Source organism: Motacilla alba, chromosome Z (genome assembly GCF_015832195.1).
Source record: "Motacilla alba alba isolate MOTALB_02 chromosome Z, Motacilla_alba_V1.0_pri, whole genome shotgun sequence".
NCBI classification, from domain to species: Eukaryota; Metazoa; Chordata; class Aves; order Passeriformes; family Motacillidae; genus Motacilla; species Motacilla alba.
This window is the reverse complement of record NC_052046.1, coordinates 68,373,769-68,392,727: the sequence shown is the minus strand read 5'-3', so window position 1 is coordinate 68,392,727 and position 18,959 is coordinate 68,373,769. Positions and strand designations below refer to the sequence as shown.

Genomic DNA, 18,959 nt, shown 5'->3' with positions numbered 1-18,959 from the left:
ACATTATCCAACTTGTATATTGTATTGAATTTCTGCTTCCAAGTCTGGCTTTCCTGAGTTTGGCTAAGGAATTTCTGCTTCCAAGTTTGGCTAATCTGAGTTTCTCATGAAAATTTGGACTTTGGCACTGTGCCAGTGTGCCATTCTTTGTGCAAGAAGGAGAAGGGAAAAAAATGTACTCAAATTGTTTGTACTCGATTTGCAATACTTAGAGGTGTGATTTGTGTGTTGGGTTGTGCAGAGTGCTGTTCTAACTGTAGGGATAATATTGAAACAAACAAACAGGAACTAAATGCTCAGTAGACTTCAATTAGTTGCATTTCAATTACAGAGCTATTAAACAGAACCAACCAAGGAGGCCTAACTTCATACATCCTAGAATCGTGATCAGCTAATGGTGCGTGTTGCATGCAGAGTGAAACTGCTTCTTAGAAAGTGGTACACACTATGCTGAAGAATATGTGACATGCACATATTTAGTAGATAATTACTTTTATGCCGTAGTTTTTACTCTACAGCTGTTGAAACAAGGAAGGAATATTCATGTATGCCAAGTATGACACCTGCTCCAGTAACTGTAAGTAAATAGACTACTGTAATTACTGAGACATATTATGAGGGAGTGGTCTTATAATGAACTTGTTAGTGTTTTGCATATTTTGTGGCACTTGCAGAAGTACAGATGAGGTGATGGAGTTGTCACTTGTCCCAAAAGAATCCTTTCACACCATGTGATAGAGCAAATCTTATTAAATGCTTATTCAGATACAGTCAATAAACTAGAAATCCTCAGTGAATCTCAGACATATGTCAGTGGTTCTTTTTCTACAGCTGAATGAGAGTAAACAAATGGAATAGGGTGGCCATAGGATTATTAGTTCAACAATCAGCAAACTGGCCACACTTATGGTTGTTGCTGCATAATTCTGAAATTATCTTGGGAAGAATCTGTCAGTGCAAATGCACTTACCACAAGCAGTGTGTGCATCATGAGTGCCTTAGAGGTACATAAGGCAGTAATGGATCAGAAATGTCCTGCAATTGAGTGGCAGCCGAGGCCAGTGTATCTGTCTCAGGCAGAAAGTGTGTGCGGTGGACGTTGTTTCTGAAGTCTCTGTGCTAGTCAGGTTTGTCCATCTTCTTGTTACCTACTTCCACACCAAGGTATCCACTGACAGTGTGTCATCTAGGGCTAAGAAACATCTGATTCTTCTTCCCACTCCCAGGCTGACTCCCTCCCTGCCTGTAGAGGCTAAAGAAAGAGGCAGGAACAAGGCTGAGGGCAAGGAAGCATTGCTGTTCTAGGCAGGGAACTGAGTCACCAAGACAGAGAATGAACAGTCAGCTGCCAAACAACAGAGAGGGACTGAGTCCAACAGGCCCCTCTCTCACTGAGTCACAGGGTGCTCTGTTCATTTCCTGGCAAAGTAAAATTGGCATACTTGAGGTTTTCTTTTGTTTGCTTTGAAGCCTGCCTTTGGTACAAGCCAGCGGGAAAATACACTTTGGCTTAAACAAAATTCTTAGTATCCTGCTATTAAGTCACTCACATGTATTTGGAAGTGGTGAAACAGCCTGTGGACAGCTGGGCAGGTCTATCAGGGAATTTGATTTTGGGATGTAACATTTGCATTTGGTTAGTTAATGGACTTGGAGAAATGCAAGACAATAATGACATTTCACACAGGAACAAGTTCTACATCTTCAGATGTTCAGGACATGTTCTTGACGCTCCTGTTTTAAAAATGTGATATAATAGTAACTATTTTAGAAGAATTATTACACTTGATCTTCGTTAGCCCTCCACAGTAAAGAAATGCCTGCAGTTTATAAGGATGTTGAAACAAGTGTTGCCAGTTTTTATGGGTTACTTAACACTTGATGCTTTCCAACTGAGAAATGTATAATCCCGTACCATGCAGTGCAAGTATGCAGAGGTTGCAATGGGAGTCATCTGGGGTTAAAGTAAAATAATTTCTCATCAAAGTTTGGTTTAACCATTTAACTCACCTGCACATGTGTTACAATTAATTTTAAAATGTTAAACAAACTTTGTTCTGAAAGTACTTGCATCTATCTCCTAGGTTCTTAGGCACAATTGAAGCTGTGCCTAATTCTGTGCCTAATTCTGTGCCTAATTCTGATGTTGTTTTTCAGTCAGTCTCTGTCTCTTTCAACCATGTTACTGCATAGAGTAGGAAAAAGGCAGGAAAAAATCCTGTGTAGCATGCAGAATGAATCTAGTTCAGATCCTGAAGTGTCCTGCTTGGGATGTGGTATCAAGTGCTGTCGTCTGTCTGATGGCTGGTCTGCCAGAAATGGACAAACAATGGTGAGTTTTGAAGAAAATAAATCAGAACTCTTAATTTCTGAATGCCTGTTCACAGTCAGGAGGGAAGTATTTGGCAGAATAGGGATAGAGCATGGAAAGTGCAGTGTATTAAACCTATTATTAATACGAGTTCCTTTAGAAAAGGAAAAACCTCAGAACTTTATTTTTAGTATTTATAGAGAGGATCAACCCTGTGCTGGTACACCTGTGATAGGTGTGGTAGAACTGGATGAAGATAGGATCAGAGCAGATTATAAACAGGAAAATAAAGTTAATATGGGTAGTGATACAAAATAGGAAAGACTGCCTCTTTTTGAAGGAATAGTTTTGAAAAGATAAAACATTTTTACATGTACTGTGTCAGCTGAAGGAAGTTTTGAATGGAAGTTGTTGGGTTTTAACTTATCTATGAAAAATGTGCTGAGTCTCTATACAGCACCTTTGTTTCTGGGTACAGATCCCTGTTACTCACATTTTAATGTGCAGGAGATCAGTGTACAACACAGCTGTGGATATGCTGTTCCCGTGCTGCAGTCTGGAGAAGCCTGCACTCCCCTGCCTCCCTACCCACTGGAGGGGACAGCGCAATCTGTCCCCGTGTTGCTCTGTGCCGTGAGACACCGTCCCTCTGCCAGCAGAGAGCAGTGCAGCCCTTCACCAGGATTTCAGGGGCCATAACTGGAAACATATGTGGGAAACAAAGCAGATGAGTTAGGAGGAATATACACAGAAGCAGACCCGAATATGAAGGTGGGACAGGGAAGATGCACTCAATGGGGAAAACAGTGAAGAGTGGAGGTGATGCAAAGTGGACATGAGGAGGGGAAATCCCAAAATACAGACTGTGCTAAAGCAAACTGAAAACCTGAAGGATGAAAATAAAACATCTTGGAATTAGATTGTGGCATTCCTGTTACCCTATGCGCCACAGCAGTGTTACAGCTCCTGGTGATGGGCATGGAGGAAGAACAGGGACCCAGGATGTGCGACAAGTCTGTAGCACCATAGAGCAATGTATGTGTGCTTTTCTGGATTCTAGATCTTAATGCACTTCTTGTAGTGAATTGGGGTGAATTATCCCTATGTCTGCATGCTGATACTAATCTGTGACTAACAGAGGAGAAAGAAAAACTCACATGATTATTTTTTAAATGTTGCTCTTGGAGTATATTGTTTCCCATGAAAATGTTTTTGTCAGAGTGCAAGGACAGAGGCACAGCTTGTATAGCATTTATTCCTGATTCTTATATTTGGGGTTTTTTTCTGAACAAATTTGGCACTTCAATAATATATTGTATTAAGATGGTCAGATACATTGCAGCTGCAGAGGATTGTGTTTCCTACATCTGACTCAAGAAGTAAATCAGAATCCAATAAAAAAATGTGTGGGACTGTGTTTTAGGGAACAGAGGAAAGGGGAAAAGGAGTAGTCATTTCTTGTAATGGGTACAGCATGTCCACAAATCCAGTTTATGAAGGATTTTTCCTCTATTTTTAGCAGAATGTTGAAAGCAAATGCTTTTTTCTCCCCTCTTCTAGTAGCATCTCCTGAACTCTTTGTAAAATGTCAGTCTGTTACATAAAATCTGCAGCATTCTAATGGTGCTTTCAGGCATACTTTGACCTTTTGAAATCATTACAACCCCCCACCCCCTACATCCCCCCATTTTTCTTTACTTAATTGCACACAGGAATAGGGAAATAGGAATCCAATTTATTGTTATCCAGGTGGTGTTTCCTGTTACTTAGCTTTATAGTTTTCTGTATAGTAATTAGTTTGCAGAAAGCTGGAGAGATGCCTGTAGTTCCAAAATGAACTCTCTGTAGCTAGCTAGCTAGCTAGCTAGCTCGCTCTCTCTCTCCCTCCCTCCCACTTGTGCTCTCCTTTTGGCACCGCCCCTTCCATGCACCCTTTAGCCAGCAGCAAGACAGCTGTGTCTGATCATAAACCACTTAAACTCCAGGCTCACTGGCAGGGGAAACTTTAGCGTGAAGTGCAGCGTTGGTTTCTCTCGGGGAAGGGAGCTTTCTTCTCTTTTCCTTTCTGCCTCCCCAAATACTGACGACTGTCACAGTTCTCTCGTTTTAATTTCTCTGTGAAGCTCGTCAAGTTTTTCTGAGTATGTTCAGTGGCATTGAGAGATGCCCTTTAACAGAGTTGTGGAAAAGAGCAGCATAAAGCAGACAGAGATGAAGCACGCCTTGTAGGTGGACTAAGACAGCCCTAGGATCCTGGTAAGCACTTAATTCCCTGCATTCTCTGAGCACTTCACATTATTAACAAGTCTCTCTAAGCAATGGATTGTCTGTGAAGTCAAAACCAGTTTGGCTCTTCTAGAAGATCTTGCATCATTAACTTAAACTCTCAATGTCGAGTAAAAATGGCTGTCTAGAGCAAAATGTATAAGAGAGAAAAATTTTGGAGAAGAAAGTATTGAATCAGTTGAACAAAGCTTTGAAGCATTGCAATCTGCAGAAATCGTCAAGCCCTAAGAAGTCTAATCATGAATTCTGGAGTTGCTATGAAATATGGAAATGAGTCCCCTGCAGAGCTCAGTGAGGTAAGCAGTTTCAGTGCCCTTCTTTACGCTTTAAAAAGAAACATTCCCCATTTGGGCTTTCAGCGCGCGAGCAATGCAATTAAAAATTAATAGAATGTGTATCTTGCTATAACTTGCTGTGCCAGTCAGGAAATGACCTGAACTTTTTTGCTGCTTTGCTCTGAATGAGTGGTGAAAGGCTAATGATTGCAACCATGTAGAGACATTTTTCCTGTTACCCTGCAGCAGTGATTGCCTTCCCTCCGAGAGCTGTGTTTATACCCAACATTCATCTTTGCAGTAGCTGAAATATGGAGATCTCAATTGAGATTAAACAGATGGTGATTAATTTAGGAGGGAAGTGGGGTGAGTAGAAAATGACAAAAATTTATTGGTAAGACGACAACATTGGCAGAAGTTGTTTTACTTGTTTTTAGCCAAGGTAATACTGTTTGTTTAGGTTAGATGAATTAGGTTAATTTCCTGCCTTGCCTGAAAGAAAAGAAGCCATGAGAAACTTTCTCCTTTTTCACTGGAAACCATAGTCAGACTGTCATTTCTTATAATTGTGGATATGTTTTAGTGTAACACGATTGTGTGTGTTTTTAACAAATTTGAAATTAAAGCCATATCAGATGTTATGCAAATTCTTAATAAATACTTTAGAAGTGGCATACTTTGTCAGTTACTGGAATGTCTTAGATGTGTAATCCTTATGGGCTTTACTGAGAACTGCTAATTTAGTTATGCTATGAAATCCCAATCATTTGATTAAGGTCATTTGGTAGGAAATTGAATCTGCAGTCTGTCTTGTCGCAGTTTAACTGAAGTGCTTCTCTGTTCCTTTTGCCCATTTTTTTGATACACCATTTACTGTGACATATCCTTTATATGCTTGGTTTTTTAAGCATAGGATATGCTTGGCAGAATAAGAGAGTTAACAGTTTCTGGAGTTAATTGTATAGAGAAAGGAGACACTGAGGTATAGAATAGAATAATGATATAAGTGTAATAAAATCGGTAGGCCAGTAAGGGAGACAACAATGTAGAGGGAAGCACAGTAAATATGCGAGAGTTAAGCAAGTGCTGTACCCTGCCATACTGGAGGACAGTAGGTTTATGACTGGGAGGTTCTGACAAAAGAAATGTCATATTGTCCATCATATCTATTTCTCTTTAAAGTAAAAACAGTTAAATTTCATCATTTCTGTGTTACTTTTTTCAAAGTATTGCCTAAAAATTCTGTATTGGCATTTCAGTGTAAGTGGGGTTCATAAATTCAGCATATAAGCCTGGGTTACCTTTGGTCAGAGTTTCTTGCTCTGGCTGTATTGATGGTGATTACTGCTTTCTATCCCCTGAACATTTAATTTACAAGACTTTGCAAGAGAACATAGATTATTGAGTGTCTCAGAGAATTGATATTGGAGTCAATATTTGGAGCGGGTAGTATTTACATTGCTACCTTGAAATTACTTATTCATATTTCCTTCATGCATGGGCTGAGTAAGACTTTTGTTGTGAGGAATACCTTTTCTTTCTTATGTTTTAACATGGGAGATATTGAAAGAAGCCTGTGCCCGTGTGACATTGTCATTGTTTAGGTGGGGTTTTTTCCCCAACAAGCTTTCTTTAGTCCTTAGTTCACATTTGTACTCAGTGCTACACGTGGGTTAGAAATAGGCCCCTTTTTGACTGCAGACACAGCAGAGAAGATCATAAACTCCTAACTTTCCCCAGCTGCTTATCATCATTTGCTTGCTGCTCATCTTCATCTTTGCAATTTGTGTTGCTTGTGTTAGTGAGCCTTAGCCAGTCACGAAGAAGGGCTGGGTCAGCTTCAGCAGTGATCTTGGGTAAAACACTGGGTTTTCAGTGAAACATGGAAGACTCACAGAAACATCATATTCCACCTCTCTAGGGAAGAAGATGCATAAGTACTCTGAGATGTAGTAGATTAGGAGCATGCTTACTCCTAATTGTTAATTTCTCAAACAGCTCTCTGTAATATCTATGCTTCTATTAGACCTTTCCCTCTTGGTGACTGGTACTGGCTGTAATGGAAGGTAAAACATCCTGGGTAAAGGTTGTACCTATGGTTTATGTATGTAATGTATCTGTATTGTTCCCATCTTTGTTGTGCTCTTCTCCTTCCTTTCTGGCTCTGTGTTCTGTACATCATGTTTGTTTTTGATCAATGAAGGACAGTAGCCTTGTGTTCATTTAAATGATGGAAAAATGGCTACAACAGGAATTTGAATAAATGGCTGATGTCTTGGTTTGTGTTCACCTGCACCTCTGTCTCTACAGACAGCTCATATGCTGATATTACAGTGGGCTGCTACTGCTATACATATCTGAATGGCAAATATTATAACAGACCAAGAGGTACTATGACTCACATGATGCACAGTGAGTTTTCGTGTAGGTGCCTTGATCTCTTTATCTCAGTACATGGAGCTCTAGGCATGAAACTACTGTTATTAAAATAAACAGGAAAGCTACAAAGCCCTGAAGATATAATAAATTCATTATTGACTGGATACATTAGACAAAATAGAAAATAAACGTATTGCAATTCATTCCATCTGTATTAGAACTTTCTACCTGAGATTTACATCTCTCTTTGGCAAGAATTAAAGGATATGTTTCTTGTCCAAGACATAGTGTGATTGCAAAAACTTGTGTATAGTTGATGTTTGCTATTCCTAAACTCTTGTCTGGGTAAACAGGGATCTGATAGTCTTTATTTACTCACCTGCCCCATCCAAAGGTCATGCAGAAAGCAGATGAAAAAAAAAATCTGTTTTGTGTTATAAGTCATTCAGACCTCCCCAAAATTTATGCTCTGTGGTTCTGTAGCTCCAGAGTTCAAGCTGTTTTGTTACTGAAACGTGTCAGTTCATGTTACCCTATTTCTTCTGCTCTTCTTTGCCTTCAAGTTTCAAGTCCAAAGAAAGAAAGATTATCCAATTTGCTGTTTGCATGGTGGATTTGTCAATGTTGTACCTGCCTAGAGAGTTAGAAGAAGCTTTGTTCTTACATAGCAAGGTGGTGTTAGGCTTGGTGGTTTGTTTGGTTCAGGGTTTCTTTGATATATATATATATATATAAAAAGATATATATATATATAAAGATATAGTAAGAGAGGCAGCACTGTTGTGTAGTCTGTGAGGATCTACAGCAGCCTGTGGTACCTTTGTAAATAGGTAACAGTAGTCAAAAAAGCTCTGTTCTACTATTCTGAAATGGGCCTTCTAACACAATTTGCAGAGATTGCCTTAAAGGCTTGAATCAAGAAAGGATGTGAAAGCCTTTGTTGTAAACACAAGGCATATTTTTGCAGGCAACATAATGAATTTTACTGAAAACATGTACAGGTTAACAGTGGGGTGCCTGTAATTGCAAACGGTTTTATACATCATTAAAAATGAAACTTTGTATCAGAATTTAAATACTTTGTACCTATTAAATTGTCTATTCTGCAGAAAGAAGTGTTCATTTAGAAGGAGCTACATTGTCTAATCTGTATTTTCTTCCAAATTCAAAGGCACTACCTGGCTTTAAACCCCCGTATTCTGAGGAGGTATCCCTTACATACTAACACTGATCTTACCTGCTCCCCTGGCCATTCACTGTGGAGATGGTGTGCTGAAATAGAGAGAGCTATTGTCTGACCTGGTATACCTGTTGGACTGAATGTGACCAGCAATTATGCCTGTGCCTAATGCTGGGACAGTTAAAATTATTAGTGCAGGAACGTGAAGGAGATGTTAAGTGCTGAGCTTAATGATATTTTTCAAAATTGCATACTAAAGAGATAAAATTTATCCTTGAATTAAAAGCCAAGCTATGTTCTTTGCTATAATTTTCACTAAGTGAGCCTTGTGAATTTGCTGGTAGTAAGACTGTACCTAAAAGATTTTGTAATGATGTAAGGGCTGGTATTATAGTCAAGCAATATGTTCAACATTGCAGCTGATTTGTGTTATGTTACTGTTTATTGTGTTCTTTTAGCACTTGCTGCATGAGTTGATGATGTATAACATCTGAAAAGTTTATTTTATTATTTTCTTCATAGCAAAATTAGGAGTTAGCATGCCACTTTAGGTGCAAGCTTTATACCTCCTGCTTCTTGATGTTTGGAGGTCAGGTGTTTAGGATACAGATGTTGTATGTGACAGCATTAGCTACGGCTTCATATTCTTTAACCCTTCAACATTGACTGGAATAAACAGATGGGCTGTTTGTCTTGGAAAAAATACTAACTTTTTTGTTTGTTTCAACAACAAGGTGTTTAAAATTTAGAGGATGAGAAGGAAGGACAGGCTTCAAAGCTGGTGTTTGTAGGAAGCAGAATAATGAGTTCATACAAAGCATTTCACCAAAATCTTACATGTGAAGAAAGGACCAAGTCTGAAAGGCTTAAATTCTGACTTTTTAGTAATTTTACAGTAGGACAATATTTCACTTCTTTCTCAGATTTGTGTTCCACTGCTGCTGTACTTATAAACTAGACTCTGATGAAGAACATTGCAGAAGGAGAATTGCAGAAATAAGAGGGGCTGCATGGCTTCAAATTGTGTACACAAGTCCAGTAAGTGTGAGGGAGCTGTGGGGTGAGGTGGGTAATCAGCAGAGGAGCAGGACATCACTCAAAGCCTCCCTGGCAGAGGAAGAGTTCAGAAGGGACCATCCCTGCCCTGAGGTGCTTTCCCATGTGTGCCTCTGTTCCTGTAGAACAAGTGCCAGCTTGTGCTGTCACTGTACCTAGGTGTGGGGAAAGAGCGCTGATGGAATGGGGAAGAGTTTTTTTATGTGTTCCGCAGTAGGATTAAATCCCAAACACTTGTTCTATCTTCCTGAGCTTGGTAGTCTTCCAAGAAAATCAGTGAGCAAATATCACCCTAATACTTGATCTGCTTCCTGAATGGTCTCTGGTCATGCAACAAATGTGCCAGGGTATTTCCAGTACCTCTCATGAGCAGGTAAATGTTGCCACATTTCTCCTCATGGAGAAAAGCAAGGCAGAGCTTTTCCCAGGAATATAGCTGGGACTCACGTTCTCTGAACAACAGAGAAAGAAAAACACAGTTCTTATCACTTGCTGTGCCTGTGTTGTGCCAAAGTAGAATGGAATGTAGATTGTTTACCCAAAAGTGAGGATGTTTTGTTCCCTGGCCCTATCAGGGCCAAGAGTGTGTCTGTGTTGGACTGTCTGCGGACAGTCACAAGCAGTCAGCGAGAGTCATGGAAGAGTGAGAGATGAGTGCAGTCCATGCAGTTGTGAGCAAGATGAGTGCATAGCAGATTCAATTTTAAATTTATAGAATAAAATACTTCCTCAGCCTTCTGAAAATAAAGTCAGATGCCTCGTCATTTTTCTCTCCCCCGGCCCGGGGTCGCCCGTGATTTTTACAATAGGTAAGCACCATATTCTACTGCAATTCCATCTCTGCTACAGGCTATAGCCTTGGCTGTCAGTGCCAAAGTTGTGCAGGTTGTAACACAAGAGTGTACTGTGCCTTGCTAGCAGAGGTGGTGTCTTTTCCCCAGTCCGAGGATGTTTTGGGAAATGTGATAAATTATTAATCCTTTAAAATATTGCAGCCTTACAATAGAAAACAATGGAATGTGGTTATCAAACAGCAAACATGGCATATTTTAGAGTTATTTTAACCTCGATGAAGTTGCATAACTGATTTTTTCCTAACAGTAGGCAAACCAAAAAGGTGATCAGTGTGAACTGCTAAACTCTTAGAAAAGTGAGCACTGCAACCCATTATGCTTAGATCAAAGTACCTTAAGGGGAAACTTACTTAAATGGTTTCTAGTGGAGAGCTGGGTAAAACTTCCATCTGGAGGTAGCAACACCTGTAGCCTTACAAGAGTGTTCCCAGCTTTAGTGCTTCAGAGATGCTGAGGTAGAGTTTGCAAATCTTTGGGTGAACTCTCTCCTCTTTCCTGGCTCACATGGCTTTGTGAAGCACTAATCAGCCTTACAAACCTGACATTTTCCCATGTTGTTGTCATGAAGAGTGTGGAGACATTATATGTGAAATACAATCACAGATTTTAAGACTTCCAGTGTGTCTCTGTTGCACTGATGTATCTATAATGACTTAAAGAAAATGCTTTAGTGGTAAACTTCAATGGGCATGCTCCTGGACAGTGACTATCAGTCTGAATGCAACCTTTAGACTGGGTCCATAGTCAAGCTGAAGGTGCTCTGGCATGATCAATATATATAATTTACAGTGTGCATGGTATTTCCAGTGTTAAAAACCATTGTGACTTCAAAGAAAATGTTTTTTCTGGATTTATTTGAGCTGCTTATCAGGCACAGAGTGTATTCCAGGCTTGGCTATTATTAAATTGAAACACTATAAAAAGATTAGTCAAAATGCCCAGACACTGTCAGCACTGATAATGCTCTTCTGCAGCCTCCTAATGAAAAAAAGACAAAGATTATGTAACTTATCTGCCTGATAATTTATTTTAATATCCCTTGCTCCCAAAAAAAGACCATGTTTGAAAAATGCCTTATATGCTGTAAAATCTGTTAGTACAAATATATGCTGTGAAAGTACCATTAACAATGTATTGGATTGTCTAATTGCTTTTAGAGACTTGACATTTTTATTCATAGATAAAAAAGCCAGAGTTCATTCCTGGAAGATTTTTGGATAGGGATTGTAATCTTTTCCCTCTTCCTCTTCCAACTTGGAAAAGAAAAAAGTGTTATTGCCTTTGATCAGACTTGGACATACCAGAACATAGCTCTGTGTGGGAACAATTACAAGATTCTTCTTTCAGAAGGTATTTTTATGTAGTCCTCTGCAGTCTCTGGATTTGTAGTTTGTAAAGGGACAAATAAAAGGTCCTGAAATAAGAATCCTTAGATTGCAAGGTTAAGGTTTGCAAAGGCAGAAGTTTCTGTGCTGTGTATGTGGGAAGAGAGGGCATGAAGAGAGGCTGTGTCATTGGTTTGGTCAGCTACAGTGGGGTGTCATTACATTCCTCTTCTGGGGCTCTGAGTAGTTTATGTACAATTGAAAAGGAAATGTGTTCATATCGCTTCTGGATATTTTCCTTATGTGTAGGTTTTACTGTCTTTGTGACATTGCATGGTACTTCTAGCTGCAGGTTTTACTTGTGATTAGAATTTCTGCTTCTCAGGTGGCATGGAAGAGTTTAATTGGACTCTTCTGTAGTCCAATTATTACATGTTATTACAATTATTGTAAGTTCATATTATTACATGTAGCAATAATATACCAACTGATGTACTCTGTGATGATCTTTGAGTTCAAAGATTCTGAGGGATGGAGGTTTGTTGTGGGGATCTGATGCTGGTAAAGAAGGCTTTTTGACACGGGTGGCAAACTGCTTTAGACAGTCCCATGTCAGAATTTCCCATATAAATCAACTGTCTGTAAGAATGATGTATATTTTCTGTAGATTTAGATTTTAGCTATCTCTAATGAATAGAAATATTCATTAAGACTCTGGAGATTGGCTTACATGTTCTCACTCTGTTGTAATTGTATATGAAAATTTCTCATTAAAATCAAAATATTGACAGAAATCTTTTCAGCCCTCCGAAACATAAAGAAAAGAAGTGTTTTTTCAGTATGCTTAACTATACCCCTTATGGCTGTTTGTAATATTATTGTTTGCATGCTAAGTTTTATAAGTTATCCTCAGTAACCTTTGCAGAATTTTTGAAATGCTTCATAAGGTGGTTGCTGGACTTTATTGCAGATTATTGGGATATCACTAAAATGCAGTACATCCCAAAATAGAAATTTACATCGGGATTATGGCCATGTACTGATAACTGAAATAAGGTACTGTTTTAAAAACAGGCCATTTATGCATTTTAAAATATGAGGCTATTTCAGTGTTTGTTGGTAGGTTCACAACAGCACCTCTGGCTTCTGATCTTCCAGAACAACTTTTTGAAACATTGCCAAAAAAAGGAAATAGTTTAGTTGCAGTGATGGAATTATAATTGTCAACACAGAACTGTGATTCATGATTGTGGTGACAGAAATACAAGATCGTTACTATGCTATCTGGAAAGTCCAAAACTATTCCAGTGACAACTCAACTGTCCTTCTGAACCATGTCCACAGAGGTTTGGCTGAAGCTGGTGTTCCCACAAAACAGCACAGGTGCCTATGCTGAAAAGTCTTCCCTTTGCAGACTGTAAACCCAAAGGTATCCTTTGCTTGCAAAGACATGCTATCTGGCCTTTATCTACAAGAGGCTGTGATAATCCTATCCCAAACTGTGCTGGTTTGCTTCCTATCCTTCAGGGGACTGAATGCCTCTAGTTTGATAATCTTTTGAACTTTGCATCCTGTCTAAATTGCACAGTTTGTTTACCATTAAGCTGTTGCCAGGTAGGAGGTAGTAGAATCTGGCTGGCTTTTAACTGTACTTGGGACTGCCACTCCTCAAGAGGCGCATCAGCTGAATCTTCCTTCCTTTGCCTGGATTTGTGTGCTGAGATGAGTTTTGCAGCTGTGTACAGAAACCAAAGTGGGTATTTGTCATCTGCAGAAAAGACCGGTACTCCCTTTAGAGTGGTGTACTGAGAACTGCCCTTTGCTGTTTTACATATTTGACTTTTTTTCCTTTTTACATTACATATAAAATGTTTTATCTCAATAAATTCCTTTTTCCATCACTTAATCTATTTTCTTTTTTTTTTTTTTTTTCTTTTTCACAGTATTTTACAGCCTAATTTTTTCCAAGCTACTGATGCTGCTCTTGGCTTATTTAATGACTTAGGTGTTTCTTTTTTATTTTTTTTATATTTAGACTGATTTCCCAGTGTACTTGAATATTTTTATTTAAAAAACTCATGGTTCTTGACCTGTTCATCACCTGGTTCTTTCTTTTTGTGTGTTGTGATCTCACTCCTGTTGGAAGAGATTATTCTCTCTTGATGCTTGGTATAGCACAGGTCGATGATCTGCCAGGTATAACTCACCTGGTGAAAGGTCTGGCCCATGCTAAGAATGCAGTTAATTTCAGTGAAATACATAAGTAAATCTTTGAGAGAAAAATTTTTGTCTGCCTGAAGCAAATAGGCTATATGTGAAAAACAAAAATTGTTAACAGTATTTCCAATTATACTTTTCTGTCTTATGAGATGTAGGATTAAAGAATGGACAGAATCTGTTTATTTCTCCTCTTCCACTAATGGATATCTTCCCTGTGGAGCAGAGTAGGAAAAAGTTTATTGATTTATAGCTGTCAAGTCATAATTGCATGGAGATCTGTATTAATTTAGTTACTTGGTGAGAGAGATCTGCAAAATACAGAACTTTTTTTCCATGCTTTTTAAAACTTACAGCTTCTGTCTCACATTCTGCAGGGTTGAATACCTATGATTACCCATAATTATCTTTCTTTGTGAAACTCCATGTGGTTGAATTTCAATACCTACCCCTTCTGGAATGGAAATAAATGTGCTAATTGCTTTTCATGAAGGTAGATTTTCTCCCTTCCTGTGAGAATTTCTTTTAACTTCCTATATTTCTGTATTGTGTGTTAGGCTGAATCTCTTTTTATAGCATATTTAAGCACTTTTAAATATAATGATTGATGCCAATGAGTTATAGGCAAGTGTCATATCTCATTCAGAACGTTACATAATCATATTCTTTCAGTTAGGAGATGTAATTTCCCTTTACAGAATCACAGAATGGTTGAGGGACCTCTGGTGATCACCTGGTCTAAGCCCCTACTCTGGTGGGATCAGCTCAGAGCTGAGTCCAAGACTGTGAAAAGCTTTTGGATATCTCCAAGGATGGAGACTCCACTACCCCCCTGAGTCACCAGTGCCCGGTCACCCTCACAGGGAAAAGGAGTTTCCTGATGTTCAGAGGGAACCTCCTGTGTTTCAGTGTGTGCCCATCACCTCTGGGGGTGTCACTGGGCACCCCTGGAAAGAGCCTAGATCCATCCTCCTTGCACCCTCCCTGCAGGAGTTCATGTACATTGGTGAGATCTCCTGAGCCTTTTTGTTCTCCAGGATGAACAGTCCCAGCTTTCTCAGCCTTTCCCTATAGGAGAGGTGCTGGAGTCCATCCATCATCTTGATATCCCTTTGCTGACAGTATGTCCATGTCTGTTTTGTGCTGGGGAGCCCAGAACTGCACCCAGCACTCCACCTGTGGCCTCACCTGAGCTGAGAACAACAGAAGTCTCACATCTCTTGATCTGCTGTCAATACTTTGCCCAATCCAGCCCAGAATCCATCCATCTTCTTTGCAGCAAGAGCATGTTGCTGGCTCACATTCAGTTTGGTGTCCACCAGCCTCCACAGGCCTCTTTCCCTTCAGAACCTTATCCCACAGGACTTTTCCAAGCAGAGGTCTGAGTGAAATGTACAGCTGTGGTCTTGATTTTTGACCACCTCTCTGGATCATAGGCTCCACTGTATTGCAGTTATGAAAGTGGTCAAATACTATTTCTATAAGTGCATGAACAGTTGTGCCTTTGAAAATGATAGGAGCACAGTATATATTGGAATCAAAAAGAAAAAAAAAATTAGAAACACCAAGGGAACTTTCTGTGAATAAACAAAATATTCACTTGGAGAACATTTATTGAATTAATTCTGTCAGAAACTTGTCTGTCTTGGAGTGGCAAGAGAGGATAGTATCCTAGCATGAATAATTCCTTAAAAGGAATTAGTAAGCTTCAGAAATTGTCATTTATTTAAACATTTCATTCTGTTGAGTGGTATGATTAGTATTTTGTAGATTTTTTCATTGTTCTGATTTAAAGAAAAAAAAAGGCAGAGTGCTACAAAGGATGACCTACAGTGATAAAAAAAGAGCAAAAAATAGACGGGGAAAACCTTTCCACTGTTTCTCTTTGTACTTTTGCTGCTAATTTTTAGAGCAAATTACAGTGGCTTTTCATGGACGATGTTTTCTTTCCAAGAGAACAAAGGAAGAATTTTGCAGTTTTAGTTCTTACCAGATGTTGACATTATGTATGTTCTGTCTTGTATAGTTCTGCCTTCATAAGGATCTGAAAAAGCAGTGCTACAGAAATAAATCACAGCAGGGAAGTTTAAATTTAGATTTTGTTTTTTAAATACAGTTATGTGGGAGTTTCTAGTGATAATGAGTTTTCTGTTAATCCAGAATCCAGCTCAGTTTGTTCACTTAAATCAGCTTTGAAGTTAAACTTAGATTTCAAAGACACATTCATAGTAAATTCAGTCTAAAAAGAATGTGAATAATTCCTGATGTGGATATGGATGTCCTGGATGTTTAGGACTGCATTATACCAAATCCCTGAGGATGACAGATTTATCTGGTATATCTGTGTGTTACTGTCAGGTACTAATAGGACACCATTTCTGAGAAGCAGGAAATTCTACAGTGATTAAAATCCAGTCTGGCTCATTCACAATGTATAAACAGTTCCCAATGGATCAAAACAAAATTAAAAATTATTCTCTTTCCCATGAAAGGACTTTTGTAGCACCACTGTTCTATTATGGTCGTGTGAACACTGGTGCTTGGCACAGTCATGTGCCAAGGATGGAAGCACTCTACAGTATAGGAAAAGCTGAGGACAGGAATCAGCATCCACTGAGAAAGAGGAAGGGAGAAATAGAAAGATATCAAGAGGAAATACACTTCAAACTTAAGTTATGTGAGTTTCTTGTGAACTTTTGCCATTGCTGATTCATGACTTCAAAGGGTTTCAGGGCATCAATCTGACAACTGAGTCAGCATTCATTTTTTAAATCTTAACAGCAGAGATTTTACTGAGAAATGAAAATGATGGATTTATGTGGTCTTTTCAAGTCAATGAAGTAATTCACAGTCCAGTAATAGCTCAGTTTTTTGGTGTTTTCTACATTTTTTTCCTCCATCAAACTGGGCTGTGTCTAAAGCTGTGCTATTTATTTGTCTGAATGGGAATTGTGAACAGTTGGTAGCCTTACGTCATCTATCTGACTTATCCTGGAATAGTTAAAGAACCATGCTGCCAAGATTTAGTGACTATTATTTATTTAGACCAAGTGTAAAACCCCATCTTTTGCACAGAAAATATAAATAGAACAACTGATAGAATAAGCTTTGTGTTAGATTTGAAATCCAGTAATATGCAGTACCATTGCCTTGACACTGAAGCTTTGTCCCTTATACTGCCTTTCATTTAAGGAGCTGAATTACGCTGCACACCATTATTGATGCAATTCTGTCACTGTAATGTATAAGATGTAATGTATAAGAACTTACATTTCAATTTATTAATTTCACTATGTTACCATGACTTATCAAAAATCATATTAAACTAGTATTTCAATTGCAGTTGCTTGGCTTGGGCTTGCAAAGAGGAGTGTATCTAGCTGGAGCATGGTTGTGAAATTATACTTGAAACAGTTTTTTAGCAAAACATAGCTTTTTAGAGGATTTTACTGATAGGCTGAATTGGTACAGACTTACTTTTTTAAAGAATGACAGTGTTGTAGCTTTAATGTGGATTTTGTGGCATTGCTTAAAAGGACAATGTGATCTAGTAACTTCTAGAAAATAGATTTTTGAAAAAGGTGACCATGACACAGGATTTCTAGACCATAAGGACTTCTGATTTATATGTTTTAAGATAAATTGTTATCATCCTTTTTCTCCTGTTTGTAATAGTTGTATTTAGAGCCTGGAAGCTCAGTCAGCAGATTTTCATTGTGTTTTATAGTTTGCCTCTGAGTAGGCTTTTCTACTTCTTTGTTTTCTATGCCTGCAGTTCATTATCTTCTGTCCTCCTTAGAGCTTCACTAAATGCACTGTGTGTTCTCAGCTTTCATTAGCCTTTTCTTTTAGCTCCCTTGCAGTTGCTTATTTCTTGTTGGTGCCCTTGAACCCTTTGCCTTTTGCATGTACAAGTCTACCTCTTTCCTGTCTCTGTCCTTTTATTTATGTTGCACTCCAAGACCATACAGGGTCCTCCAGAGTTCTCACTGATATTCTTCAGTCAAGGAAGAAGGAATCCCTGCTGTGACAGGACTGACTGTGTGAGGCTGCAAGTGCTTGGAGAAAGGGCTTGGTTCTCTTGGCGCAAAGGCAAGCTTCTGTCCCGTGATTAATTAGCATGATGTTGCAGCAAATTAACTGTTGCAATTAAACCAGTACAGTAATGGAACACAATGAGCAACAGCGCTGAAGGCTGGCACGGGCTAGGAGAGGCTGATCCCAGGTGGTGTTGGGCCAGCCAAACCATTTTGACAAAAACCCACTCCTGTTGTGTACCCATAGATACAGAGTTCCTGGAGATTACACAGTACTTTAAAGAATAATGATGAAAGCAAGATTTATGGAGAATTAATGGTTTGAGTTTTTTGCCTTAGGAGTTGTACTTTTTTGTTGTCAAATACTTTGTACAAAGTCAAACTTCCTTGACAAACTGACATTGCAAGAGGGGTTTTCTTGGAGAACTCAAAAGTTATGATGGCCAGGCTGAGTTTTACTGAAATTCCTGTGTGTCACTTTACTGTTTTGCAAATAGCTGTCTCTTCAGAGTTTAGGTTTGATGACCGCTGGTCATAAGCAGTAATAGATCTTATGAGGGTACTTTTACATTTTCCCTGAGAGCCTGCATGCAATCTCTTGAAATATCCTCCTTTTCAGTAGCTTTTTTTTCTGTGATGGCATTTGTAAGCTGCCTGAATGTAATTAGTTCTGGTTGTTCTGAGCTATAGTAATAGTAATTTCCAAATATCATATGCCTAGAAGTTCCACAGTGCCACTATGTTGTCATCTTATGGCAATAGTTCCATACCTTCTTTGTGATTTCTCATGGGCAGCTCCTCACAGCACTGACTCCTTTTTCACAGCACAGCCCACTGACTCTAGTTCTTAACCAGCCAACCCACTCTTACAGCACTCTTCTTCTCCTTGGTTACAGCTGTGGCCTGTTGAAGTCAGGCCTGTTCCTAATCTTTCATAATTGGTACAGCTGCAACTCCTCAGGGGTGACATTACCTTCTGCACTATCTTTACTTTCTTACCCTCTATCCCTCCACACCACTACTGTTTCTTCTTCTTCTT

At 38.9% G+C, this 18,959-nt stretch overlaps 1 protein-coding gene across 4 annotated transcripts in view; it reads left to right on the top strand.

The window, feature by feature from the left end:
• The window catches only part of MCC (MCC regulator of WNT signaling pathway), a 193,050-nt gene that overhangs the window by 43,143 nt on the left and 130,948 nt on the right, over positions 1-18,959 (top strand). Inside the window, exon 1 of one of the 4 annotated variants that reach the window (XM_038124874.1) lies at positions 2,227-4,893. The exons of the other annotated variants lie outside the window; for them this stretch is intronic. Within the exon in view, the coding sequence (XP_037980802.1) occupies positions 4,837-4,893 (57 nt within the window). The 5' untranslated portion in view covers positions 2,227-4,836. Of the gene's footprint in view, positions 1-2,226; positions 4,894-18,959 lie in introns of those variants that run through there. 4 annotated transcript variants of the gene reach the window in all.